Source organism: Penaeus monodon, chromosome 38 (genome assembly GCF_015228065.2).
Source record: "Penaeus monodon isolate SGIC_2016 chromosome 38, NSTDA_Pmon_1, whole genome shotgun sequence".
Classification (NCBI taxonomy): Eukaryota; Metazoa; Arthropoda; class Malacostraca; order Decapoda; family Penaeidae; genus Penaeus; species Penaeus monodon.
The window spans coordinates 33,375,171-33,385,170 of record NC_051423.1 but is presented as its reverse complement, the minus strand read 5'-3'; the positions used below and the strand labels follow the sequence as shown (position 1 = coordinate 33,385,170).

Below are 10,000 nucleotides of genomic sequence, written 5' to 3'. Positions count from 1 at the left end.
CCTACGCGATAGAATCTAGTCCCGAGGAAATTCCAGCGAGAAATCCCCTTTGGCTCTTTTGTTGTTAGTGAATTTCTATTCAAATGAATAGATTTTAGTTACTTTTATAAGATTAGGAGTGAAATTCTTTAATTTAGCCATTGGTGATTAATATTTTAATATGAAATAAGCACCCATTGGCAACAATCCCCGTAAAACTGGTTCCCTCCGATTGTGACGTCAAGAAATGGGAGGAGCTAAGACGGTGACATCACATAGGAGGAGCTACAGTCGTGACGTTGCGCGAAGTGGGCGGAGCTCCGCGTCTCGACTCGGGGAGGGCTTATTTCTGTAGTGTCTGCTGTCGTTAGTTAATGTGTGGACTCTGACGTGGAAAGACGCATGTCGTGCGCTAGTGCACACCTACCTAGTTGCTAGGTCTCTGGATTACTTATATGAAGCACCGAAGTGACATTTCCAGTTCGATCCGTTACTGAACGAAGTTCGTTATATTTTAGTGAAGGTGTGTATGTTTACCAATCGGTGTGTTGTATTATACATGCCATTTTTCTTGTTTCTTTTGCATTTTTATGGAAACTTACGTCTGAGAAATACAAGATACGAGACGAAAAAGTGATCGTTGGTGCCTGGTCAAGGCTCGAAAGTGAGGATATTAATTCTAATTTATGAAATAAGGAGTTCATCGAAGCCGTGAGTTTAGTGTGTAGATAAGTGTGTTTATTTATTTTATTGTGATGTTACTTTATTAGGGTAGAGGAGTCAGCTGTATGTGTGCGTGTGTGTGTGTGTGTGTTTGTTGTCTCCACGAAGTGTAAATGACCAAGGTAATATTTATAGCACTGTATTAAGATAATCGCATTATGGAACGAAGATCTTGTGCTGTTTTTGTTATCGAATCATGGAAGTGAATAACTTTCTGGGATTTATTCTTCATTGAAACAAATACTGTGTAGTCACGTGTCTTTGTGCTAGTCATGCTTTACTATAGTACTTATTTCTCTTTATATATATATATATATATATATATATATATATATATATATATATATATATATATATATATATATATATTATTTTTACAGTTATATATATAATTTTCTTCTTTAACTGATTTTTTTCTTTTGTTTATGTGTTCCATCTGATAGAATGTAAAGAGAATGAATTCGGAAAGATTTTTGACATTTGAAATAACGGGAAATCAGACTCGAAAATAAGTGCACAAATTCACCATTGATTCTCTAAATCTCTCTTTTTTGTCACTTTGTTTATGCTGTCAGTCAAGCTGTAGTAGTGGAAATAGTTCATTTAAAGAACGAGTAAACTTATAAGAATCTAATTTGCTTTTATGTTTTTTTTAAAGTAAATTAATAGTTTCCGTTTGAGATTTTTTCCGTTTTTTTTTCTCTAAGGAATAACGGTATTTGTTTTTAAACTTAGGTTGGTTGTCCATGGTTTGAGAAAGTATGCAATTTCTTTATCATTTGTGTAGTTTACTTGCATGTAAATAGATGTCAAGAACGTGATAAAGGAGAAAGTTGAAGATTGAAGAGAAGAGAGAAATATCGGTCGTTTCAAGGATCAGTCTGTGGGACTCCAGCAAGAATGACACCAAGCCTGCATTAAATTATTTCCAATTTTGTGAAGATTTGATGTACTGACCGTAGGCGATTAGGATATGCCCGCATTATCTATTTTTTTTTTCTTTTAGGTCTGTCCTGGTTCTGTTTAACTGTATGCACAATAGTTTACTCTCTCTCTCCCTCTCTCTCTCTCTCTCTCTCTCTCTCTCTCTCTCTCTCTCTCTCTCTCTCTCTCTCTCTCTCTCTCTCTCTCTCTCTCTCTCTCTCACACACACCCTTGACTCACGTGGTAGAATTTGACAGCAAGAACTGGCCAACACTGGCGTTTTTGGCACATGGTCTTACTCGCATTTCTTCCGTCTGTTCATAAAACCCGTCTCACTCTGACACTCAGACTGAAAGTAACGAGGAATATAGGGCGGCCGTGATAGCATTCATTATCCTTTTAGATTAAAGTTTGTCGTTATATGGGTAAAGCTCTCGTTCCTCTCTGAATAGTCCGTGACGTTGCTGTTCACGCTTTTGAGTAGTAGGTCTCTTTTTGCGTGTTTTCAACTCCTTGTTTGAGCTGGTAGGCCGGGGATGTAACACGTATGAGAGGCGTGAGATATACCTTTATCCTTTTTTTCTTTTCCTTTTATGGGTCTTTTTGTGTGAAAATGAGTAATGCTCGTGTTTTCAAAGATTAGTTTATCCGTTTGCTGTGCTTTTTAGCGAGTTTTTTTTCCGGATTTTAACTTTTGTCTCATCCTTTGGATTTCTTGTATGGTATGGTGAGTTTTTGTGTTTCTGTGTTTGTATGGTATCTTTAGTTGTGTGTGTGTGTGTGTAAACGCGGGTACTAGAACTGTTAGTGGGGGGGTATAGAGTGGAGTGGGAAGGGGGTGGGAGTGGAGGCGGCCAGGGGTGGGGTGGAGGGGGGTGACCTTAGTGGCGGGAGAGTGAATGAATGAATGAGTGGATACGTCACTCACTATCAGACTCCACTGCGAAGGATGTAGGGTCTCTGAGGGGGAGGGGGGTGTTAGGATTCAGGGGTGGGATTTGAATTATCTGTGTCAGTGTTTTTTTTTTTTTTCATTTCTTCTCTCACGTGTTATTGTTCCTGATGGAGTGAAGTGTGGATTTGTTTTATTTACTTAGATATATAGGCCCCTGTGTGTGTGTGTGTGTGTTTAGATAGATAGATTTATGTTTATATTTATATGTAAATATAGATAGATAGGTAGATATATATATAGACATATTTATAAGGGGACGTGTCCTAGGATATTTGCTGTGTCGTCTCGAGTGCTGATGTTGGTCTCCGTATTCACTGCTGGTCTGCTCTCCTTCCCTGACAGATTCTGCCGCCATGGCATTGATGGCGACCTCCCCTGACCTCCTGTCGGAGTCTTGGCTCTCCCCGACGCCCATGCCCCACCACGCCCTGCCAGAGGACATCTGGAGCAAGTTCGACATCGACCACGACCGCGCCCTGGCCCTCGCCAACCCCGAGGCGATGCTGGAGCACCACAGCATGAGCGGCTTCTCCCCCGTCATGGGCTTCACCTCCACGGCCTCCGCCAGCGCCGCCTTCCACCAGGACCTGGCCACCCTGCCCACGCCCCCCCACTCACCCCCCACAGAGCACGACCTGGACGACCTCGTGGCCTCCATCCCCGAGATCCTGGAGTCCCCCTCGGCCACGCCTCCTTCAGATATCAGCGACATCCTGTCCGACCTGGAGGGCATGGAGACCGCGCCCCTGGGAGCCGAGACCAGCATGGACTGGTCGGCCGGCTGCCCCTCGTGGTGGACGCCGCCCATGGCGCCCGTGCCCGAGGAGTCCGTGAAGCGAGACATCATGTGGGGCGGCGGTGGCTGCTGCACCTCGCTACTGGAGGTGGCGCCGAGGAAGGACCGCCAAGTGTCCGAGTGCTCGGCCGACGCCGCCCTCAGGGACGCCCTTCGCCCGGACGAGATCTCCGAGGACGACGAGGAGGACTCCGAGGACAACCTGCCCGACACGCCCTCCGGCACCGACAGCGACTGCGACATCGACGAGTCCATGAGCGAGACGTCGAGTCCCTCCGGCAGCCCCAGGAGCACCAACAGCGCCTCCCGCTACAACGCCAAGAGCTCCTTCCGCAGCAGCTCCAGCAGCGCCTCCTCCTCCGCCTCCTCCTCCTCCTCCAGCAGCAGCATCGAGCACAACGAGCACAACTACTGCGGCAGAGTCCCCGCCCCTGAAAACCACACGATGCCCGGGATCCTCACGCCCTCAGACACTGGTGAGTCCAGGCCCTTGCTCTCCCATTCCTCCTTTCCTTCTCGTAAATAACATTATCATCGCATTTCTGTTTTTTCCGCCTCGAGAATATGGACAACATGGCCCTTTTTATTTTTTATTTTATTTTTACTCTACAAATGTAATAATTCCGTCTCCAATAGGCTGAGGAATAACAGAATAACAAGGATCAATCTCCATTACACCAAAACGCAAAGCACTCTCCATTCCCTTCCTTTTGGAGAGAGAGAAAAAAATATATATATAAACAAGCTTTTAGGGGTAGACTGCCGATCAGCATGAGTGAGGCAGAGAAATGATATAATATTAAAGTATGACCGCAAGACCGGCCGCTCCCGCCATCTGTTGGCGGCGCCGCGAACTAGCAGCGGGGAAGCAGTGTTACCAGACCCGCTCGGCGTTAGACCCTCCCTCGTGAGACTGTTATTATATATTTTTTTTCCTTATCGATTATTACTGTTGTTATTGTTGTTATTATCGTCATCATTACCATTATCATCATCATTTGTCTCTTCCTGTCTCTCCCTCGCACCCTCCCTCCATCCTTTCTCCTTTTTTCTCTCTATTCCTCACTTTCGCCAACCTCTCTTCCTACTCAAATATTCCTTCATCTTTATAACTCTTGTAAAGACGGCTTACGCGGAAGGAGGAAGTGAGCGGGAAACCTTATTTTAAGGAGGCTTATAACGACTTTATTCTTTAAGCTTTTCGTATACGAAAGGATATAAGCAATAGATAGTGTATTCTCTCTCTCTCTCTCTCTCTCTCTCTCTCTCTCTCTCTCTCTCTCTCTCTCTCTCTCTCTCTCTCTCTCTCTCTCTCTCTCTCTAACAATCAATCCCTTTTTGTAAATTCATTATCATGTGTTCTGTCATTGTCATGTCTTCATTTTTTTTAATCTTTCTTAGATCGCGTATCTCCTTATCTCCCTTCCCTTCCTCTTTTATCTCGCCGACCAAGCAAGCTGCCGTTGATAGATTAGATTAAGAAGAAAAGAGAGGAGGGAGGTGGCTCTTGGTACATAACTGTTGTCTGCTTATCTGGGTTCAAGTTTGAAGGCGTTTCTCGTCTCCTCCGCCCCCTCTCTCTCTCTCTCTCTCTCTCTCTCTCTCTCTCTCTCTCTCTCTCTCTCTCTCTCTCTCTCTCTCTCTCTCTCTCTCTCTCTCTCTCTCTCTCTCTCTCTCTCTCTCTCAATTTACTCTTCTTTATTTGCAATTCTAGTCTTGTGCCAATGTTGACATCACCTGCCTATGAGATAGCAAGGGCACAGCATACATTGGCCTCAATTATTTACTGCCTAACCTTGTTTCCCTCGTGAAAATAAACCATAGTGACCCATATCTGGAAAAGGAAAACAAACAGATATGATCAGAAAGAATAATAATGAAATAATGGAAAGAGTCCAAACGGTTAGTTTTCTTTTTCTTTTTTTTTTCTCTTTCTTTTTCTATTGTTCTCTCTCGTTTCGTCTTCTTTCTTCTTCTTCCTCCCCTTCCTTTTCCTTCCTCCTTTCCTCCGCCGACCCAGCTGCCAAAAAGGAAAGTATAATTAAATACAATTGGCCTTACGGGAGACTTCAAAAAGGCGGCGGAGGAACGCAGGCGGACGCGCGGGTCGAGGCGGAGGAATGCTTGGCGACGGCGATGCAGATTCCGTTTTTTTTTTTTTTCTTTCTTTCTTTCTTTCTTTCTTTTCTTTTCTTTTTTTCTTTCTTTCTTTCTTTCTTTCTTTCTTTTTTCTTCTTTCTTTTTTTTTCCTTCTTTCTTTTTTTCCTTCTTTCTTTTTTTTTCTTTTTCTTTTTTTCTTTTCTTTTTATTTCTTTTTTCTTTTTCTTTTATTTTTTTCACCTTTTTTCTTACTTTTTTTTCATGCATTCTTTGTTTTTTTTTGTTCTCGATCTTATCATTTGATCTGTTGTTCGTGGTTTCGACTTTGATTTAATTGTTTTTTCTTGTTACTCTTTTTTTTGTGTGTTTAAACTTTTTTTTATTATTCTTGTTCTTATTCTTATTCTTCATCTCTTCTTTTTCATCCTTTTTTTCCCTTTCTTCCTTCTCAATTTCCCGCAAAAATAATAGCTTCCCATCCATCAGCCACCTTTCCTTGCCACTGGATATTCTTGGCTTCCTTCTGCCTCTTTAAGCACATCGCCCTGTGTGTTTGGTGGCACTGACCTCCGATTACTCTCCTCTCCTTCCCCATCTCTCTCTTTTTCTGTTCGTTCTCTCTCTCTCTCTCTCTCTCTCTCTCTCTCTCTCTCTCTCTCTCTCTCTCTCTCTCTCTCTCTCTCTTTACGCTTCCTCTTCCCGTTTTCGTTTTTCGTTTGTTTGTTTGTTTTTTCTCTCTCTCCATTTTCTGCCTTCATCTCTACACGTTTTCCTTCTCCCCCCCCCCCTCTTCCTCAGCAACAAGCATAGACCCTTATAGGCCTATATTTTAGGTCTAAAAATATATTCGCTTCAAGATAGCCAATGTTTTTTTTTTATCACAATATAACTTTTTTATACTTTTTTTATCATCTTCGAAAGATTTTCAATTCCTTTTTTTTATGATGGTGAAGTAACTAACGGGAGAGTATTGTGTTTCACGCCATAAAGCTTCATTCTTGGCCCGGCATATTTTGTGGAGCCAATTATGTTGTTTTGTATTTTCCACACCTCAGTTTAACGTGATGAGGAGGCTGCGGTCCCGGGCGCACGCTCTCCGTCCCCGAGGGGAAAACACCCCAACTTCCCCTCTCCCGAAGAAACCCTTTCATGTGACACTAAAAATCGCTTAGAGTTACTTTTTCCCCTTAGAAGAAATTTAACTCCCCCCCCTCCCTCCCTCCCCCCTTTTTAGACAAGTCTCCTCCTCTCCCCTCCCCCCTCTCTCTCCGCCTCTGCCCTCCCTTCACCCCCCCTCCCCTCTGCTCTAGACGAGTCACTCTTCTCCCCTTTATTCCCTTCCCTCCCCATCGTCCCCTTGCCCTCCCTCCCTCCTCCCTCCCTCCTCTCCCCGTCTTCGTCCCCCCTCCCCCCATCCCGCCCTTCCCTTAATGCCGACTAAGACCAGAGGGAAGTCGCGGCCAGCTTGGCACCCGGGATGTCTGGTGCCCACTGCCAAGTTCGGGAGCCGCCATCATAGTTTTCGGTGCCAGCTGTACTCCCCCCCCCCCCTCCCGTTCAACTACCGCCTCTCCCTCTCCCCGTACCTCTCCCACGGTTCCTCCCCCTCCCCTCCCCCTCCCTGCCCGGTCTCGTCATCACCCCCTATCCCTTCCCCCTTCTTCCCTCCCCTTACCCCTTTATGCACGATCTTATTTGGTTATTATTGAATAAGATAACTTCTTTAGCCCTTCACTTACCCTTCCCTTCTCCTCCCCCTCTCCCCTCCCTTTCCCAAAAGCTTACCCATAGGAGCTTCCTGCTCCCTTCCCCTTCCTCCCCTCCCTTTCCTCCCCTCCCTTTCCCCTCTGTTCGTCGCGTGCGTGTATTTAACCGTGTTCGTGATCTAAGAGGTTCCATGATTTTTGTAAGGGAAGGGGGATAGGGGAGTACGGTGAGGGGGGGAAGGTAGTGTCCCTTCGTCTCCCCTCCTCCCCCTCCCCTCCTTCCCCTCGTGGGAGTAGCTCAGCAGCGGCGGGGAATGTCAAACGGGGGGAGGGGGGGGGGGGTGAAGTGCCAGACGAGGGGGGTTAGGGTAGGAAGTGGAAGGGAGGGGGAGGGGGGGGGGGGAGAAGCGTTCTTGGCACGACAGGAACGCGAGAGCCAAATCGCACAAGACTTTGCCTCCTTTAACTCGCGGGGGAGAAGATCGTCCGTAAGTAGACAGGGTTCGGTTCCTCTCTCTCTCGCTCTCTCTCTCTCTCTCTCTCTCTCTCTCTCTCTCTCTCTCTCTCTCTCTCTCGCTCTACTCAATTTTAGCGTTTACGTATCGCCTTATTTATTTATTTATTTATTTATTGTATTCCAGCGAAAACGAGGGAAGGAAAACATAATAGAAATAGAAAAAAATATTGAAAAATAAAGAGGGCAAGACGGAATTTAAAAAAAAAAAAGCGCGGCCTCCGAATGCCATCCGCAACTCAAATGCAGGGGCGCTTCGCATGTTCTGTGCATGCGTTTTCCTTCTCATGCAATTCCCCGTTTTCCTTTTCATGCCATTTCCCGTTTTCTTTCTTCATTTCTTCACGGTTTCTCTCCCGTTTCCGTTTTCTCTTTCATTTTACTTTAACGCTTCCTTCTCGCGTTTCCATTTTCTCTCTCCCCCCCCCCCCTTTTTTTTTCCTTCCTTTCTCGACGCCTCTCTTCCTGTTTCACTCCCCCCTCCCCCTCCCCCAGGCACACTTTTTTTTAAAGCCTTCGGAAGGAGTCAAGTCGGCCTATTAATATTTCTCCACAAGACGCATTCATCTTGTGGCCGTCACCTCCTCTGGCGTGTAAATCATCAGCATACGCGAAGCACTCTCCTTACTGGGTGGGGTTGGGGGAAAGGGGTGGGGTTGGGGTGAGGGGGAGGGAAAGGGGAAGTGAGTAAAATAAATAAAAAGACATTTTGGCCTAATATGGTAGTTGGAGGGAAAGGAAGGCAGGGTGAATGAGGGGTTTGTTTGTTTCTTTATTTATTTTTTTCGTGTGTGTACTTTAGGTTTTTAGAAATGTGCTGGTTTTTCGTGTTGGGTTCGTCATTTTGGTCTTAGATATTGAGACAAAAGTCTTATATATATATATATATATATATATATATATATATATATATATATATATATATATATATATATATATACATATATATATATATATATACATATATATATATATATATATTGTCTCCCTCTCTTTTCCTTTTTGTGCATTTCCCAAAGGCAATACTAATGACGCCCCTTTCTCCTCCTGCAGAAGACGAAGTGGACGTGGTCTCCTGCAACGACCAGGCAGAGGCGGCCTCCCCGCTGAGCGCCTCCGCCAGCGCCACCAGCGCCTCCCGCTCCCCCTCCCCCCGGTGCCAGGCGCCGTCCAAGCGCTCCGTAGACGTGAAACGACAGCTGCAGATGGCCATCCAGGAGGCCATGAGGAACCGCCAGTGCCGTTCCGCCGGGGCCACCTACGTCGAGGGCGAGGAGGCCGCTACCGCCACCGCCGCCACCGCCACCACCGGCAGCAGATTCGTGTCCGTCAAGATCAAGACTCAGGGAAAGCCCGCCGCCTACACCAAGCGCATGAGGGACTACCACTCGGAGGTGAGGCTCTTTCCGTGCCTTCCTCTTCTCGCACTCTCTTCTTTCTCTTCTTCTTACCTTCCTGTTTCACATTGCCCTTATGTTTCTAACTTTTCGTCTTTCTTCCTGTCACTCAGAATCTCAAACTCAAAAGAAAATTTAAAAAATTAAATTAAAATAAAAAATCGGAATCATATCAAACCATCAGCTTCTCCTCCATCCCGAACTGTGCTGACCCGCGCCCTCCCTTGCCTTCCGCAGGTGATGAAAACCACCAAACACCGACGGAGGAACAGAGTGGAGTCTGACGAAGGCCGCCGCTCCGTACACAACTCCCTCGAGAGACAAAGAAGAGTGGACCTACGCAACGCCTTCGAATACCTCCGCCTGCTCGTACCTGAAACCAAGATCCTGGAGAAGGCGCCGAAGGTACAGATCCTCAAGAAGGCGGCCGTCTATTGCAAACAGCTCCAGCACACGGAAGAGCGCCTCCTGAGAGAAAAGGAGAAGTTGAAAAAACAGATGCAATTTCTGCAACAGAGGAAGGCGGCGCACAGCAGCTGAGACTGGCGTGTCCGACCTTCCCCTTCTGTACAGTTAGTTGTAAGGTTACGTGGATAAATTGTAAATACTGATCAAGGGAGCATTTTAAATTTACAGTTTACAATTTTTATATAAACAGCCTTTATTGTATATGTGTGATAATTTGAGTGCCTATCATTTTTTGCTAGTGTTGCACTTGATTAAAGGGTAAGTTCCTCTTTGTATTTAAGGTTGTCACAGTTTTGAGTGGCTCTGCATGTCTTTTTTTTATATATTATATATAATCGACGGTGATTACTATTGATACGTTAGGAGAGAGAGAGAAAAAAAAAAGACATAGATGAGTGAATGTAGAGTATACAATACTTAAAGCACAACAAAAAAAGA

General features: G+C 45.4%; 1 protein-coding gene across 1 annotated transcript in view; it reads left to right on the top strand.

The window, feature by feature from the left end:
- The first annotated feature begins 348 nt into the window (after positions 1–348).
- Positions 349–10,000, top strand: part of LOC119596939 (transcriptional regulator Myc-A-like) — an 11,664-nt gene continuing 2,012 nt past the window's right edge. Inside the window, exons 1-4 of the mRNA XM_037946320.1 lie at positions 349–502; positions 2,924–3,853; positions 8,751–9,091; positions 9,332–10,000. The exon at positions 9,332–10,000 is cut by the window's right edge and continues 2,012 nt beyond it. Coding sequence (XP_037802248.1) covers positions 2,935–3,853; positions 8,751–9,091; positions 9,332–9,634 — 1,563 coding nt within the window. The 5' untranslated portion in view covers positions 349–502; positions 2,924–2,934 and the 3' untranslated portion in view covers positions 9,635–10,000. The remainder of the gene's footprint in view (positions 503–2,923; positions 3,854–8,750; positions 9,092–9,331) is intronic.